This window comes from Branchiostoma floridae, chromosome 2 (assembly GCF_000003815.2).
Source record: "Branchiostoma floridae strain S238N-H82 chromosome 2, Bfl_VNyyK, whole genome shotgun sequence".
Taxonomy (NCBI): Eukaryota; Metazoa; Chordata; class Leptocardii; order Amphioxiformes; family Branchiostomatidae; genus Branchiostoma; species Branchiostoma floridae.
The window spans coordinates 22,793,848-22,812,520 of NC_049980.1; the positions used below are offsets into that span (position 1 = coordinate 22,793,848).

General features: G+C 42.7%; 3 protein-coding genes across 5 annotated transcripts; 1 reads left to right on the top strand and 2 right to left on the bottom strand.

The window, feature by feature from the left end:
* Window positions 1-245: 245 nt before the first annotated feature.
* On the bottom strand, window positions 246-7,726 carry LOC118410538. Of its 3 annotated transcripts, none has more exons than XM_035812298.1 (9): window positions 7,048-7,726; window positions 6,541-6,679; window positions 6,104-6,297; window positions 5,751-5,871; window positions 5,410-5,573; window positions 4,659-5,004; window positions 3,894-4,015; window positions 1,715-1,798; window positions 246-540 (listed from the first exon to the last, which is right to left on the bottom strand). In XM_035812298.1, exons 1-9 carry the CDS (start codon window positions 7,408-7,410, stop codon window positions 373-375), a joined length of 1,701 nt encoding a protein of 566 aa, XP_035668191.1. In that variant the 5' UTR covers window positions 7,411-7,726; the 3' UTR covers window positions 246-372. The 3 variants fall into 3 exon arrangements, with proteins under 3 accessions (XP_035668191.1, XP_035668190.1, XP_035668192.1); XM_035812297.1 differs by having other exon boundaries at window positions 5,410-5,576; window positions 7,048-7,723; XM_035812299.1 differs by lacking the exon at window positions 246-540 and adding an exon at window positions 3,521-3,577 and having other exon boundaries at window positions 1,735-1,798; window positions 5,410-5,576; window positions 7,048-7,725.
* A 1,542-nt stretch (window positions 7,727-9,268) lies between these two features.
* Window positions 9,269-14,569, top strand: LOC118410426 (1-acyl-sn-glycerol-3-phosphate acyltransferase epsilon-like). The gene is made up of 8 exons (XM_035812143.1): window positions 9,269-9,594; window positions 10,523-10,598; window positions 11,068-11,183; window positions 11,438-11,524; window positions 11,799-11,889; window positions 12,132-12,287; window positions 12,458-12,581; window positions 12,904-14,569. Exons 1-8 carry the CDS (start codon window positions 9,379-9,381, stop codon window positions 13,124-13,126), a joined length of 1,089 nt encoding a protein of 362 aa, XP_035668036.1. The 5' UTR covers window positions 9,269-9,378; the 3' UTR covers window positions 13,127-14,569.
* Window positions 14,570-14,604: 35 nt separating this feature from the next.
* Window positions 14,605-18,518, bottom strand: LOC118410427 (E3 ubiquitin-protein ligase rnf146-like). Its single transcript, XM_035812144.1, has 2 exons — window positions 18,135-18,518; window positions 14,605-17,551 (listed from the first exon to the last, which is right to left on the bottom strand). The coding sequence occupies exons 1-2, from the start codon at window positions 18,232-18,234 to the stop codon at window positions 16,593-16,595; spliced, it is 1,059 nt and encodes a 352-aa protein (XP_035668037.1). The 5' UTR covers window positions 18,235-18,518; the 3' UTR covers window positions 14,605-16,592.
* Window positions 18,519-18,673: the final 155 nt, after the last annotated feature.

Sequence of the window (18,673 nt, forward strand, 5' to 3'; positions counted from 1 at the left end):
TTACTTATGTAACTCTCAACAAACGACGTACAAACATGATTTTGATTTTCGTCTTGTATTTAATGACATTTAACCTGGTGCCAGGCACAAACGGGACGATTAGTCGGTGTCTACATGGCGATTACTCATGAGAATAGCGAGCGTTTCATGACGTGGAGACTCTACCTGTGGTTTGTCTACCTCCGTCAGCTATCAGTGCAGTACAGCAACGTGCAAACGACAAGAGTGCTGCATCTGACAACATGTTCAAACCGAAAATACTTTATTACACTGTGACAAATCCTTCATATAACTTGTGCTGCCAACTTATCACTTAAACTTAAGCATAGAATTGTCTATCTCTGTGACCACCAACAGTGTGTACCAGGGTCTTTACGTGAAGGGGCTGCGCGGCCTGGACGCTCCATGGCACCTAATGAAGAGGCTGTTGCGGGTGTTGATCCAGGGTGCGATGACGAAGACTTGGTTCTCCCGCTGAGGTAGGTAGGCCTGGGTCACCTGGTGATAGTTGCCCTGCAGCTGGTCTGGGATATCTTCAACCTGTGTGTAGGAAAATGACATCAAAATGTATCTCAGCAATTATGCAACAGTTTCGGTCCTACGATCAACAACGACGGAGGTGATGTTTACAAATACGTTAAAGTATCCAAGATGTGCAAGATTTAGCCAAAATGGAAACGTTGCATGTGCTACTGCACGTTTTATTTCAAAGGGGTGCATGGCAACGAGGAATTCTAAGTTTGCTCGAAGTTACACGTACGTCACTTCATCAGCCGAGCACAGGTATTGATTGTGATGTTGCAATCAAGTTCGATAGCTTTAGAACATTTTACAGGATTCGGACCTTGGTTAATTACAAAGACAGTCTATTGCAGTATCGACATGAAGGTGTCACAGGAAAAGTCCAGGATTACCATAAAGGCCTCTGTAGGTAACGCCCAGTCAAGCCATGTTATCCAAAAAAATGTTTGAAAACATCCACGGCAGGAGTCGGGTCTGAGGTGCCTTTTTGACACACCAGTACAAGATCAAGTGGTATTTTTAAGTGGTATATATAAATGATCGAGTGTTTATTTTCAGTAGCAGCAGCGCACCATGATGTACTGCAGATGCCTCTTCTCCTGATTTCTATTAGAGAGTAGAAGCTACACCACACATAAGCTATAAATAATGTCTCGGTCTTTGTGCCTTTCCCTCTTGTATGCGTTTACCAAGTTCAAGTAATGAAAATCGTTTGGTTGCGCTGGCGATGAAATGTTTAGTCCTAACAGAACAAAGTATACGTCTGGGAGCGTGGCAGCTGATGCAATCTCATCTGTTACGAATTCCCGGCCATTGGCTTTCCAATGTAAAAGATTGCCTAGCGCCTGTATTTTTCATCAGATGGTGCAGTATCGGGTTCCAGTACGGAATCCGATTGTGGGAAGGGAATTGGTACCATCAGACGGAAAAGATTTTTCTGGCTTGCCTCTCCAATAACGGCATCGGGCAATCTGCTATTCCCAAATCAAATTATTCTTATTCGTCTGAAGCAGGATCGCATTTGTGACATAATGTGTTGTATTTTATGATGACTTTTGCAGACGATGGTCTATTCCACCTGCTTGTCACGACTATTACCAAAGTTTGTCTAAGGACTCCACTTACTTTCTCTGAGTATCTAAGCATGACATGAGATCTAAGCATGCACAAGTCCAAGGATGAAGTGACTTACCACGAGCTTCTGGCTGAAGTTTTTAGCCTTTTCCACAGCGAACCTGCGCAGGTCCTGGTAGTACCGCTCAATCTCCGTAGACGCCTATGTGTGCGATGTAGTAAAAAGTGCATCAAGTATCAATCTTGCATGTTGCTTTCAACATAGAGAGTGACGTATACCATATGAGAAACGTTCACATTCGGGACGCTAAGATGTTTGTACACATTACAATAATCCAGTATCAACAAATATCAGTAGCTTTTTATCTGGCTGATTGACCCTATCAATGCAAAAAAAAAACAACTAAAATATGGTGATGGAAACTGTGTAAGCCCCTGATCTTCACTGGACTCGTAGGTAAACCGCCAGGCCTGATAGGGAACTCGAAGATAACTAAAGAGGCCATTTGTGATTTTCCTATTTCTAAACTGCTAAAATCTGATACTTGCTTCCCAAAGTGTTCACATGGAGCCCCGCAGTAAGAATACACATCTTACCCAGATATCGATAATCGAAAGAAACAGTAACTTAGCAGTCCAATGAATTGGCAATTAGAGGGCGAATATCAGTCACTTACTAATACAGTGGAAGTCAGTTAATTGCACATCGGATTAACGCACACTTCTGTTAACTGCACGGAATCACAAAATCCCAAACCGGTGCGGTCCAGCTAGATAACTTCGTATAATTGCACCAGCCGGATAATTGCACCAAATTCGCTGGCAAATAGGCCGTGCAATTAAGCGGCTTTTACTGTAGTCACTATCATATATCCCACAACGTTTTCAGCACCAAGGACAGTTATGCAACGGTCCCTTCCATGAAGCGTGAAGCATGAAGTGTTTAACAGCCAGGCCTCAGGACTTTGTTTGATCCTGCCGCAGCGGGAAAATACCATCTAGGCCCGGTCTTAAATAACAAGCCGCAAGGTAACCTATCAATGCTGCACGTCAGTAGTTAAATATCAAGGAGCTTATCAAATACCCATTACGGTATGAATAGGTTTGCATTTCGTGGACCTGGTAAGTAGCGCAAAGATCTAGATTTGCAGGAATTTTACGTATCACTTGATTGACGTTAAAGAAAAATTTTATAAATTCTCAGGCATCATTTTGTCGGATAGCTAACAATCGCTTGTTGGCCCATGTGTTTGGCATGCTAATCAGATGTGAATGAGTATCATGAACATTAGGCTGCATTTGTCATAGTGGTGACTACAGATGTACACTTCAATATGGGCATGGAAGCTCCTGTATCGTTAATTAGGAAATGCTTTCGTGATTTCTCAAAGTATGACATCGACGAAATCAGACATAGTTCTATAAAAACGTATAAAAATTCATCACCGTGACCCACCTACGAATCGCAGACGTCGGAACTCGGTATGTTATCTATCTACGGACGTGGAGTTGAGAGTGCGCAACAAATAAAACGATTCTTTTGAGATATTCTTTGACCAACTGACTTGAATTGATTTGATTTCAAACGCCCAGAGTAGCTTTTCTTGCTGTTTAAAGGCGCGTGTGCCGGTAATGTGTATCTACTCAGCGGACCTCTCATCATGCTGGCTTGTCACCAGGCACCTCTGTTATGACCAGCGGGTTATCGGCCTTTCAAACAGCACGTTTCCCGGAGACAAACGTGTCGAAAGTTAAGAAAAAGGACTTTTCGCCCTCAGGGGGCACAAATAGATAACCTTGCAAAAGACTTTGAGGCCTTAGGCCTTCTTGCGTATCATTTTATCACCGTCGGTTCAGTAGGTCCGTTCCACGTGTCATTAATTACCGCTGGTATCGACATCGTCTGTAATTTTAGATGCCTCACGTTTTGCGCCACTGGTAGCGCCGTATGTATGTATCATGAAGATCGACTAGTGGGTTCCTAGAAAGGAACGTGAAAGGAATGATTTGAAGAGTTTTCAGCAAGTGTCAGAACACCGACCACATTTCCTTTCTGACCACGATGTTCGAGTTTGACGGTTTTATAAGAAAAACCTGATCAATGAGCTTCATGGTAAAGTATAAATATTGATTACAATTGCACATTTCAGCCAACAATTATAGATGCCAGATATTGGCCTGCCGTCGGATCCGTGAATTGTAATAATGTGTAATAGATCCATGATTAAATATGGGTGTGCCTATATCGTCTTAGCTGCTGAACAAATGATTAGGAATAATAAAAACATATGGCCGACCTTTTTCCGCATGTCGGACAGGTCGTCGAAGGTGACGATCTCGGAGGACAGCATGGCCGGCAGCGGTACGTGGTTGGCCCGATGGAGACGGTGGGATACGTTTGGTTTGCGGGGCGACTTGGCTGGAAGAGGGGGGCAAGGTAAGTGTCGTCTGCTGCACAACAAACACCGAACTGAACTTCTCCGTCATATCTGTTTCAAGATCTTGCCTTTTTCATGCGATGCAACATATCCAAATCCTACCGATTCTACAGATTGCCAACATAAGATAACACATGTTCCTGTTGAAGTTTCTGTTAATCCTTTACAGCTGCTGAGGTGAACTTATGTGAAGTTGGGGCCAGCTGAATGCCGACAGTCATCAAGTTCAACGTTTTGGCAAGGTGTTAGCAAGTTGTGATACCCACCACGGCAACATTAGGAACCGTATCATAGGATCCCATCTATCTTCGTCCTTCCTAATCCCCCTGTGCGCACACGGTTATGCTCGTCATCTTCGTACACGTCAATGATTTATCTCGTTATTTCATGGATGATTTACGGTGCATTGATGGTTAAAAGGAGGGCAAGTTGATACTTCATACTACACGGCCACTGATTAAGAGTGCAGGTCTAAAAGAGCGCTGAAAAATGTGTCTTGTTTTGTGATCTATTCTTCTCTGCTGATCTTGGGTTCCGTCAAAAAACCATTGACAGCTGAGAGAAAATATTCCACACACAAATGTTAAAAAATTGGAAAGAGGTATACTAGTATATATATAATACCTGATACAGCGCGACCTGAAGACACGCGCGCCCTCTGCCGAGTAGTAGTGGCAGGTGCAGTTCTCGGACGGCTGCTAGCTGGAGACGTCCCATCGACAGGAACTGCCGGACTTGCTTTACCAACCCGCTCACCCTGCTTCTTAGCCCCCCATGCTATCTTGGGTCCCGCGCTTGGCTGAAGCTTCTTTGGGGGCGCAGATGCGACAAATGGGAGTGGCTTAGCGTATGGCGATTCTCTCTCTTCATCAGTGAGCTTGAATGCCTTGTGTAGACGGGCCATGTGGCGTGTAAGTTGTCGCTCTGTCAGGCCGATCAGCCGGGCACCGGCCGTGAAGTGAGAGAGAACCTGCGATGACATAGGGAATTGAAATGACCACATTTCATTTGCTGGTCACGAATATTTGCGAGCTAAGCCTTCCGCAACCAATTCCAATGCGTAAGGAAATGTGTGGTGAAAACACAATGAAAACTGTCAATTAAGGTTGTAAAGAAACATTCTATCATCTATTTATGTATACCGAAAACACACACACCTTCAATGAAATAGAAGAAAGGCGCCGGTGACTTCTAGTATGCCAATTTACAAGACGATATGCATGTAAGGAAGGTCTGCCGTGGAATGTCAGTTTACAAGACGACACGTAAGAAATGTCTGTCGTAGAATTACCGTGTCATGATGAGCCATATCCTTGTTTACTTCTCTTCTTTACTTACTTCGGTATTTACATCATCATAACCAGTAGTTTATTACCTCTGGTGCCAATCTGCGCTTCATGCTGTAGTACCGTTCGATGTCGCCAAGCGACTTCGCAGCCTCCCTCATGGACAGGGCAGCGATGGCGGTGTACAGCACACCCTGGCGGTGCTTGTAGACATTGACGCGACTAGACTTTTCTGTGGGCTCGAGATCGGCTTCTTCTGGAGCAGTACATATAAAGTGTACATCTTTAACACCCTTAAACTGAGGATGTAGAAGCACAGACATAGACACATATACAGACAAACAGATACTTCACGTTTTTGGAAAGGACTCACTAAAAGGAATACTATTTAATCATTTGATAAACAGTACAAGTGCTTCAAGGGGCTGACCTTCGTCCACAATGTTAGCCAGTGCGTACAGAAACTCCCCGAACTCCAGACGGTCAGCGTCTGTACCGAGGAACTGTAGCACGTGGTCCACCTCCTGTCTGGTCACACCTGCGTCCAGGGGCTGCACGGGGGACAAGGACGACTTTTTTTACAATGGTCAAAGTTGATGAATTTGGCACTGGATTGGAGGATTATGTCATGCTAGTGAAAGAGGTATATGCTGTAACATACCGTTAGGATATAACGTTATTAACCTCCACTGGTGTCCTATCATTACAGTCACGTGTCAGTCCATGGCAAAACATGCAAATCGCACAATCTGGGCCAACACCATTGCATATACGTGTCCTTACCTTCAGTGTGTTGTACAGCTGATCTAAGTCTAGGTTGCCTGGTGCAGTCGTCTCCAGCAGATGCAGGGTCTCCCTTGCTGCTGCCATCTGGCTGTCTGTCAGCTTCGAGTACCACTCGTAATCCGACACGAGACTAACATAGCTGCTGGCTGTCGTGCTGGCACCACTCTCGCGCCTGTGCTGGGCTGTGATAGCTGGTGTGTGGGCAATGGGTGGGAGTAAAATCTTTCTATTCAAGCAAGTATGCGTAACAACTAGCGTCCCTTGTGAAGAAAGCATAAACGCCAAATCGAGTTGTGCCGTCCAGAGATACTTTTATGCGTTGAGCTCCGAAATGCAGACTTCGATCGTGGCAATATTTCGATCCATCACTCTATGGTGTCTGAAAAACAAAGTAGACCTTTGACAGTAAAGTAAGGAAATGGAAAAACACTCACATTTCCGCCTGCCCTGACTGAGTTGTGCGAAGTACTCCTCGTCACAAAGGGAGCCGCGAGAGGAGGTCGGTGTGGAGGTGTGGCGCCTGTGTCCGTGGTACAAGTGTGTGGGAGATCTAGACAGGCGCAGTGACCGGCGCTGCAAGGGAAGGAGATACATGTACATGTGCAACACAGGCTTCAGGCTTCGCTGGTGGTAGGTGTATTCTCTAGAGTTTTAATACAAACTTGACTCACACTTAAAGGGGAAAAGAGGCATGCTTTTAGAACTGATAAAGGAGATTCAAGTCCATGACTGGTAACAGGATAATACCAGGTTACTGCGATGCCTGTTGGATCCTGGGCACTTTATTCAAAAGCAAATTTTCAAATTTGAAACTTGCTCCCCTCAAAAAGTATCATTGGAAAATAAGCAAATCAACACCGTTATTAATGTACATGCAGTCCGAAACATGTTGTCTAGGTACTGTAACATAGTTGCAGTTGTTGCACACAACCAATCCTTACCCTTTGTGAGAGATGCTCTGGTAATGGTATATCCAAGTCAGACCCGGAGTCGTGGTCAAAGGTGTGCTCTTCCTTCCTGAGGATACTCCGTGGCGCCCTGGCACCTCCGCTGCTGTTGCTGTTACTCCCGCCGCTGTTACTGCTGTTGTTACACTGTTCCTGGCCATGGTGCTGACCAGGTGCAGCTCCCTCGGAGTGTGCCGGGGCTGTCACGCTGAACTCCGTGCGGTCCGTCCTGCCAAAGTGGACGTGGTGTGCCCCGTGGTCCGGGTGTTCATCCGCCCCCGCCATCTCTCCTGGCACCACCGGGGGCTGGTCGTCGTCTGAGGGGCGTGGCTGTAACTCAACTTTCGAGGGAGACATGTCTCTTCTTACACACGAGAACAACGTCAGACAGTCTTTAAACTGACACAGAGGCAAGAACGGGTACGTAACAGGTAGTACTAGTTAGCACCCTCTGTTTAGAATAGTCGATCTGCCGTTAGCTTGTCGTGAGGTAAACATCTGACAACAATGCGCGCCGTTCTGGACAGAACGCGCTGGTTCTAGAACATCTGTCATGGACATGGGAATCCGTGAGACGCGTCATTACAGGTGGGATGGGGGTCAGAACAAGATTGGTAATGAGACAACCAATGGGCATTTCATGTCACATTCTTTTCTTTATAGCCATTGTTATCTTTTCATTTATTGCGTCTTTTTTGTCTTTTTTAACCTCCTTGGTCTAATCGTAAGTGCCTTACATTACATGTATAACGTTACGCGTTGTATTTCTACTATCAGACTAGATTGATGACCCAGAAGAAAAGGCGCAAATTAAGTAAAAATTTAAAAATGGGACGAATCCCACAAATGTATGATGGGGGCCCCAAAGCCCTTTTCCGTAGAGCGTAATCGGCGGTTTTAATTCTACGTACTCCGTAGCGGGACCGCTCGAATTCAACGTAGAGCGTAATCGGTGCATTTTGCGTCGAGCGATATTGGCCCCTTTAATTTAACGTATTACGTAGAAGCTAACCGGATTTTACCGTAAAACGTAATTCATATTAATTTTTCGTCAAGCGTAATCAAAGTTTCATTAAACTTAACTAGTCTACCGGCAAATTTTATCCGCGAAAATGCTGGAAATTGCGTTTCAAAGGGTCCAGATTTCAAAATTTCGCCGGACATTCCTTGCTATGGCTCAACACTTCGGCACTGGACATGTGCGGGAGCGTCGTCCCCCAACTAGTAGAAATCTTTTTACCGACCTTAGCTTAGTTAACAAGCAAAATGTGCCCTTAAATGCAGGAAATGGCATTTCAGAGGGTCGAGATTTCAATTTTTCTCCGGGCGCCGGGCGGCCCTTGCCAAGGCTTGCGACGGCTTGGGCCTAGCCTCCGGCGCTCACGACTCTCCGGCGCTCGTCGCCCTCAAAGACGTTTCTCTGACAGAAATGTCATTACATTGAGCATATGGTCTGCCAGCAAAATTTGTCCCTCAAAATGCAGGAAATGGTGTTTCAGAGGGTAAAAATTTCCAAATTTTCCCGTACCTACCTTGCGACAGTTCGACTGTTCGTGCTTTCGGCACTCGAAATCTGAAAATGATGTTTGGGGGCGTTGCCCAGCTTAAAGCTAAAACCATGTGAATTTCTAATTGGATGCTATTTAACTTAGCTTAGTCTGTGAGCAAAATTTGCCATTGAAAATGCTTAAAATGGCGTTTCAGAGAGTCAAGATTTCACAATATTCCCGGGGGAGCATGCCCCCGGACGCCCTAGGATTGTCGCGCCTCCGCTTTCGGTGCTACAAGTGCTGAAAATTACGTCACATAAGAAATTTGCTGTCGCCGCCTTTGGCCAGCAAGACGTCTTTAGAAGTTAAGTTTTAATCTTATTGATGGAATTATCAGTTTTGTTTAGATCTCATCTTCACATGTTCTGCCGTCGGCGGAGTTCAGCCAAAAGACAATAAATATTTGCATAATGCATTATGAAATTTCGTAATTTAGCGTAGAGCGTAATGAAGCGTCCATAATGTAGCGTATTACGTAGCCGGCCCTCCCGAATTTAGCGTAGAGCGTTGTCGGTACCCCCCCCCCCCCCCCCCTTGGGGGCCCTCTATGATGTTTCACTCTTACAGACCTACCAATAATTTCGATATTACAAATTCAGTTGGGCGTGGCTTGTTGCTAGGCACCTACATGTCACTACCTGCGCACATGCGCAGACTGGCTGCCTTTCACTTCCGGCCAAAACAGGGTTACTTCCGGTGTGAGATCATTTCGCAGCCGTTGCACGTGTTTCTATGACATGTTTTATCTGTGAGTTCTGAAGAAATCAGGACGAGCATGTTGACCCTGATCGTGCACGTCAGGTCCCTGAGGTACATGTTGCCCGCTGCGATGATGATGATGCCTGCCACGCCGTATTTCCTGACGTCGGCGGCGCTGAAGGTCCTATCGGCGGCCCTCCCCCTGCGATGGTACCGATCAGCTGACGACTTCATGTACACCATCTACCAGAGCATGGTGCTCTTCTTTTTCGAGCATTGCACAGGAGTGGAGGTAGACCAGTATTTTCCTTCAGTTCGCAATGTTCACAGTACTAGTATTGTATACAGAGATGGGGAAGAGACCCAGACACATTGAATTATTCACCCACCGCAACCCCCCACCCCCCAAGTTTTGCATGTTGGAACTAATGAGGTTTAATTGAATAGCACTGAAAGTGAAAGCCATAAAGCAATGCCACATGTATTGTGCTAGTGCTACCTTTTAAATATGTTAATGTGAAGTTTCATGCATCTCATCATAGTATTGAATAAGCATCAGGGGTGGGATCATGTAATGTGTTGCATAATTTGTCTGGCATGATTTTTAGGACTCAAACACTGCCATAACCTGGTTGCCAGACTACAGCTGTGTTACCAGGCTACTTAAAGCCTGGAGGGTCTGTCTACTGTAAATGCATTTAAGTTCGTCAGGGTTTAATTCCCCAGTAGCGCTAGCGGGAATATGGAGTGTTTGCAGTGGTTTTTAGTTTGCGGTAGCGCCAGAACTTGAAAATGCCCTGGAGAAAAAGGAGATTGACAGAAGTAGGAAGAGACAGGAACCATGTCAATCTACGGAATTCTGCTGCGAGACCTGCGGAAAGCCTTGCAGAAGCCGAGCTGGCCTGGTTGCTCACAGACGGGCCCATCGGCGGTGGACAGATCGTCCGTCAGGATGAAAAGGACTATGATGATGAGTGCCATATACTGTAGTCACATACTGTAATGGAAGAATGTTCAAGGCCAGGTTGTTAGTTTGGGGTGAAACGGCCACCTGAAATCTGTGAACATAGAACAACTGGGAACATTTCTGCATTTACAGTATTACAGAAGGACACAGGAGCATTACATTAATCAGTAGACAATGGATATTGAAAGCATAATAAGTCTTTGAGAACAATATGCCTTCTATTCATGCATCCTTTGTTCATTGTTCCCATCAGGTTGTTTTGTATGGGGATGACCCTTCCAAGATGCCACCTGAGAACATTATCTACCTGTCCAACCACCAGTGCACAGGTAAGAATGGCTAGATAGCGATGCTCGAGGTCGAGTTACGTGTGAAGGCTATATGATTGATATTAATGTTTTTCACGCCCTTTCCACTAGACACACTGATTGTGCTGTGAGTGTTCAGTAACCAAAGATTTGATACAGAATAAATTTTCAAAGGTTTTTCTTTTCATGTTATGTACTAGCATTGTTTCATTTTCCAAATATGAAATCAATATGTAATAGTATGTAATAGTATCACCGTCTACTGGAAAGGTCATAAGGGACATATAAGGGACAGTTTGGATTTTGATTATTGCCCTGTTTAATCATAGAATCTTGTTTACAACACCCAGTTTTGATTTTCTTCCTTATCTCTTGACCTGCCAGACCTCCTTACCTTAGATACCCATCTCTTATCAGTCTACAGATTGTGTGGTAGTACATTTTACATATGTAACTATATATGTCCCTTTAATCGCTCTCTCTTTGATAGTGGACTGGGCAGTGGCAGACATGTTGGCCATCAGGCAAGGCATGTTGGGGCACGTCCGCTATGTCTTGAAGGATGGTTTGCGCTATCTTCCGCTGTACGGCTGGTACTTCAGACAGGTCGGCATATACACCAAGTTCATTGTCAACAAAACTAAAGATTGAATTCATCATCACATTCCTCAAAACTATCATCAGAACTTCAACAAATGACATAGCAAATACAATATCCCAGTTAAGATAGTTACAATAGAGTTATTTTTTGTCGTGTCTCAATAAAGATTATTTATTCACTTGATGGCATGAAATATTTCATAAAAAGTTGTCTGTCATTGTTCATGTAAGTTCTTTTGTAACATGGTTTGTTTTCTCAGCACGGCTGTGTGTATGTGAAGAGAGGAGGGAACAATGAGAGGGGACGTGCCAACCAGATAAGGGACCTGAACAATACTTCTGTACCAGTAAGTCATGATCACTGTCTTCTGTATTTCAAGGTCACCAATTTTCCTTGATTGCAAGAATTGTTGGACTAACAGGATAGGAAATGTATTTCCCTGATAAATGGAAGTTTTACAATGAATGAGGAAAACAATATCTGCAGTATCTGAAGTTTAAGGTCAGACTAGAAGTTATATCTAAACCTTCAGGAAGCTGTGTGGCATCAGATTACTGTACATCAATGTACTTACATATGAGCTCTTCAGTATTGTATATGTGTTTTTATTGTTATTGCAGAATTACATGGTGATATTTCCTGAGGGAACTCGCTACAATCCGGAAAAGAAAAATGCCATACTCAAGAGCCAAGGGTTTGCTCATGCACATGGTACAGAATATACACTTCTGCACTTCAAAGTCAGGGTTGAAGTACAGCCAGTAATATTTCACGCTGAATAAATGGATTGTTGTGATATGAACAGAAATGAATGGGGACCGAAGTTAGTAACAATATAGGACAGTTTTTCCCCCTTTTGCTTACTTGGTAACAGTGTCTGCATTTGGGAGCAACATAAAGATGTTTTGTTTGGGTTAGTTTAGAATTGACACAAACATCCATTCTGTTATCAGGGTTGGAAGTTCTTGAACACGTCTTGACACCGCGGGTGAAAGCAACAGAGCTGTGTTTACGAGCAATGGGGGACAATGTCACCGCTGTATATGACGTCACTGTGGCGTACAGCACACCAGACACCCAGGGACGACCTCGTGCACCAGACATGCCAGGTGAGTAAACTGGCATCAAAGTTACTGCTGAATTAGTTGAGGTATGGATTGAAATATAAACATGACCTTGTTGACACTATACCAAAGAGGTTATCACATTCCTTCCATGTAATTTGAGGTTGAATTCAGAGGCTGATTTTACATGTTGTTGTACCATGTCCTCCCTCCAGACTACCTGATGGGCCAGAGTCAGCGGATCCACGTTCATCTGACAAGAATCCCCCTGCAGGACATCCCGCAGGAACAGGGGGCGCTGCAGGACTGGCTGCACGGTAGATTTGTAGAAAAGGACAGGTCAGTGATTTGCGTGTGTGTGTGAAGGAAGGTCTTGACTTGATATGTGATAACAAAGATACATCCACATACATCCATGCCAATTAAGAGAGAAAATGTCAAGAGCTGGCCAGGATCAGAAGAACTATACTATATAGGGTTGGTGCTATAATTTTAAGTAATTTAGGAAAAATTAGATAGGATGAAACAAAAGGCCTTTGCAGTCTAAGTGTGGTAAACTGATGGCATCCATGATAGATGCATATGGTAAATACATGTAGTTGGATGGCATGAATTGTTTTTGTCACTGATTCAACATTTTTAATCATTGCTTCTCTCCTAGGATGCTGAAAAAGTTCTTCTCTGATGACCCTGATGTCAGAGGTCGTTTTGAGGGGAGAGGTCGTGTGTCTAGGCTGCCCCTGTGGAAGACCCTGCCGTCCACACTGGTGCTGTGTGCAATAACACTGCCGTTCCTGGTCACCAAGGAGGGGAGGGATGCTTACTGGAAGAGCTGCTTAGGCTCTGTTGCATTTGGATGGCTCTGGATGGCTGTCACTGTTTGATAGTCTTTTATGTGAAAGTTATTAATGTTTATTTAACCCACTAAGTGTTGTTATATATGTACATGTATGTATAAAGAGTAATATGCTTAATTTTATCCCAATGTTACAGTACATGTAACTGCTTTTCTGAAAAGTTTTGCCTCAGTCCACCATTACACTTTTGTTATGTAAAACGTGTATAACATGCACAAAGTCTTGAATAGTGATGTTGTTTCACACAATGATATTGTACTTGAGTATTCCGAAGACATTAACAAGGATTAAATAGTTTCCAACTGCCACAGGTTACAGCATTGTGTAACAGTATGGTGTACAGTGTATTATTATATTATAGCATACATGTACGTTGTTCTAGCAAGGAGATTAACCTCCTTGGTACTAGTAAGTATTCATCATGAATTATTTTGTGTGCAATCATGAGAAGTACATTTATGCTTGCATGAACTTGCCATGCACATGGAAAACAAGAAAAAAATTTTTTCCAAAGGTTATGACTCAAGTTTGACACAGCTTCAGACATGAAGATTTACTGCACAGAATTATGCAATATGCAGTGATAATTTGTTTGTTTGAGGCTTTCTTTATTCGTGAGCATATATATTATTGCTGCTTCTTCTAAGACAGAAGAATGCCAACAAGCTTTCAGAAAGGACCCTTTAAGATGATGATGTGATGAAGTTAGAGAATGCACCTTTTCAATATTACACTAGTATTATCTGGAAATCTTTTGTAAAAATTTGTATACGTTATGTACAGTTTTTATATCTTTCTTATGAAAGTTTAAGTGACTCATTACCATGTGCATAAACTATGTAATACATGTAGTAACATTAGCGTTCACCTGTATTAACTTTATATCTAGGTTTAACCACATAGCAGAAAAAATTATTAGAAATGCTTCTTGATTATGTGTACATGTAGACAATACTTTAATGCCACTGAGTTATTAAATAAGATAAACTTCCATCATCCCCATTTTCTTTTGTCTTGGATGGATATGTGTTCTATTTGTATGGGAAAGAAATTGCCTTCAGGTTTCACTTCAGTATTAGGTCATGCAAGAACCAATGCATGGTAATTATTGTGCCAGTGATCATGTAGATTATATTGCTATGGATTGATACATTTCCTTGTCATAATGGTGAAATTTACACCATAGAGAACAATGCATAGACTTGTGAGATACAGTTTACATGTCAAGTAAGATTGTTCCTTCAGAAAAAGTAAGTCAACAAGGTCAAGGGGTAGATGAGGTGATGTGAAAGCATCAATGGAACATCTGTTCATCTTGCTATTCCAGACAAGCTTGGTTTATCTAAATGATTGTAATGCAAAGAATTCTTCACAAAGTTGTTTCAATCATCAGTGTGTCAAGTCATGAACTGAAATTTCTTGTTAAACTTTTTTTCTGGAATTACGTTATGTGACCTTAAGTAGAAAATGTTTCCCACAATAAAAAAATACAACAGTCAAGTAGATGGCACAGTAGAGACTTTTATTTGCCAATTTTGCTGTAACAGAATATTGCATGGTCACCACATGATAAAGCATCACACACTCAACAATGCATCATTATTCAATCAGTAAGCAGAGAAAACTGACTAATATGTAATTCACATTCAGCAGTAAATGAAGGTTTGCAACATTTTTATCCATAGCCTGACTAAATAGTGCTATCTGTACATGTACTTGAAGCGGTCACTGAGCCTGGCCACTTTGCAACAGCATGATACAGGAATGTAAGCATATACAGTCGTGTTTGTGTTCATATATTGTATGTGTCCAAATTTTATGCAACAGCAGTTACTCAAAGACACAAAGTTGACCAAAGAGGATGAAAGAGACTCGACAGATACAATCGGTTTGGATACCAGCCGCATTTCCAGGCTACATACCATATACGCATTACATCATGTACATTCTGGCGAAAGCCACATGCAGCTTGCCAATACATCCAAGTACTGCAAGCTAACAATGAATGTCAGACAATTACCATTGATTGACATGAAGCAACCCATTTGCCTTAAGACACTTCAATAAACTAATGCAGTCAAAATAAGTGACTTTTACAATCCATATCTGCCAGAAATTCAAAAGCACCTGTCAAGTTCACATCATCTGGAATTTTCTTTAAAAGCAAAGTCTATGACCCTCTTCCAAATAGCAACTTCACCCTCTTCTAAATAGCAACTTACAGGTGCAAAATTAAAGTGAGGATAAAAAAAGCACTGAAATCAGCTGATATAAGTATAAGTATGAGTACCAAGGGAGTACTTTAACCACTGATTTCTGACATTGCTTACGTTGCAAGGGGAACAGTTTTACCTACAAATTACTTGAAAGGCCCTATCTGCCACAATCTACTAGTACTAAAAACACAGCACACCTTGATATGTTACATTTACCAAGCAATTCACTACGACTGCGAGTATGATGTTGCTTTTGTATTAACTTTTCTAAATTTAGTATATATTCTGAATTTTCTGATGCATGTAAAACAGTTACCCTCATCCTACCCACATTCTAACCAATAAAAAATACAGATACATAACCAACTCCCAAGCTGTATGAGGGTTAAGCATTCACTCCTTGAGTACATGAGGCATTTTCAATTGTTACTCAACTTACTGTGCCTATTGTACTGTACATGTAGCTTAGCTGGTACATGTATAGGAATAAGTACAGTATAATGGAATTTTCATCACAGACAGCTAAGAGTTTAACTCTGCATACCTAGTCCTTGCTGATGTAATCTTGTGAATTCATACAGAAATTTTCAATTCATCAAAGTGGCAGTTTCTACACATTTACCATAGCAGATTATTCATGTTTTGGTAGCTCCTTGCACAAGTTATAAAAAATTGTTTCATACCAACATGTTTGTCAGTACATTATCTTTTAGATGTAAAACTCATACTTACACAAATAAGATTTTGTTAAAAGCACTCAAAGCAGTTTGTATTGATTGCACCACTTTTGTTTACTTGATCCTTTCTTTCAACAAATTTTGTTATGTTTGAGGCAATGGTTGAACGAATTCCCGCAACATCCAACCGGTAGTCACAGAACGGATGCTAAACCAGATAGTGAGTGTCGGGGGGTAATATCCTCTAGTCTTGTGTATGTTTACTATGTTACTAAAATTACAATCCTCCTTCCCATTATCTACCAACAAGACTGAAAATCAAAAGCATATAAAATGTGTGGCAAACTTTTACCTCTTCACTTCTATATAAAGTCACAACTTCTAGTTATACAATAAGTCCTTGGCAATTGAATTTGGATTACTTTCACCCAGACTCAGACTGGTAGGTTTGTCCACAGACAGATAAAACGTCAACTCTGGCTAATCTGAGGTGACAGGAACCTATTGATAATTCTTCCACACAGCCACAGACTGAGCCCTGGCTTCACACAAAAATAAACAACAGAAAAGGTCACGTCCTTTACAATACATATCCTAGCATCAGTCTGACTCGTCGGACGAGTCTCCAGGAATGGCTTCCCTCGCCATGGCGACGGGTGCTGGGGAGCTGATCTGCCCCTGCAGCACAGCCTGCAGGACCCCGCTGCGGCTGGAGTCCGACCCTCTCCCCAGATGACTTCTCTGCAGCATTCGCACCATCTCCGACATCTCAGCTCCTCCTGAGGAGTTGGTATCCTCCTCATCTTCTTCTTGAGTAGGTGTGTGCTGTCTTAATGAATCTGGAGACAGTCTTGCAATTCCATGAGCTGATTGGTCCATCAGATCTTCACTGGTAGTGTCCTCTTCAGCTATGTTGGCATTCTCTTCACTTGTGGCTTCATCATGATCAGCTGACCCTCCAGATGACTTTGTACTTGTAGCTCTACTTGTGACGGTTACAGATCTGTTCCCTCCTGTGGCTCCTTCACTTGCACCTTCTACTCCATCTGCTGGGGCATTCCTTGGAGGAGCTGGTGCCGGGAGCCGCACCCCAGCCACTCCTTTCTTAGGTGTGTTTGTTAGGTCACGTTTGATCCGCCGCCGCCTGCTTGGATCGTTCCGTCTAAACTGCAACATGTTGACAAAGTCAATGATGTACAGAAACCCTGCTATTAGTAGTTCACAAGATTTCTTCTTCTTTGTGTAAGCATCTTCTAGCTCTGCATTAGTACGTTCATCATACTGCCACCAACCGTTGCGCCCCTCATAGAACCAGCAGTACACCTCTTCTTCTTCTTCCTCTTCCTCCTCTGCAACTTTGACTGGCTTGACGAGCTCCGGTCGCTCCAGATATTCAATGGGAATCTCTTGGCGGCAAAGTGCACATCGCTTGCTCTGATTGGCCACGCCCTTGACACAGAGGTAACAGAAGATGTGCGTACATGGCAGACGAACTGGCTGGACACATGTCTGCAGACAGACTGCACACTCAGGGACCATGTCCTCACCAGGCTTCTGACCTGTACAGAAACAAGCAGAAAATCTAAAGCTTTAACATCAGGCCACACTGACTTAATTCTAAGGCTGACACCTTCTGGGCACCCCAATACTAATGTGAGAGAGCAGAAAAAAAACAAGTTATAATATTAGAACTAATGTCATTTACAAATTTCAAATTTTAAATCAAGACTGTGGCTTTAGGATGGGATTTACATTTACATGTAGAACATTCTATGCATGGTGTCTTTCCATTTCAACCTGCTAGGATTCATTTTGCATGGTTCAGATTTGGATTCCACAAAAGAAAAGAAAAATATATAATTTTCTCACCAATGTGCAGCTACAAAGCTTTCCCCTATCAAAAATTAAAAGGGGGTGTCCCGCAAGTGAAACAATTTGTATCCGTACAAACGTTTTGTTTACTTTTTTTTAAAATCTTAGCATACCGAACGCTTGAGATAAATATATATACAAAGACAATACCAGCCTGGCTTGGCTCAACCAAAGGCATAAATCAACAGACAGACGAGACAAGAAGAGTACAGCTCTAGATTTTGGTCGCCATTTTTGTCCGGCATCAGAAAAGATCAAAGACAATTTTACCTGTCGCAGTCTCCGCCATTTCCTCGTTTTCTTTCCGGTTCTTTGCCCTCGATTGCCTCAAAGATGTCTCAGTGCTACTCTGGGAACCACTTTCCGCCATGCCGTAGAGAAATATGCCACAGAATCAGAGGAAAATCGGCATTTTCTCACCTACAAGTACAACAACCTAAAGTGACTAGTGATACATCAGTCATTGGTCTTATCACTCACACATGACCTCTTTCTTCAACCACGTAGAGTAAATAGTTCTATATTTTTGGCATAAAAACATCCCACAATTCAACCAAGTATGAGCTTTCTCCACCCTAAATCAATGAGATACCTTATTATTGTTATGCTTAAGTAATCTTGCAAAATAATGATTTTCTAATATCTGTAAATGATTGGGATATTGGCGCGAAACCGTAACTATGAGGTCACTTATCAATGCGCAGTCGGAACAGGCGAAACCAAAAACAAAACGGTATACTTGAACTGGTACATTAAATTTTAACATAATCATATAGCTTTCAATGCCATATTTGCACATCAAATATAAA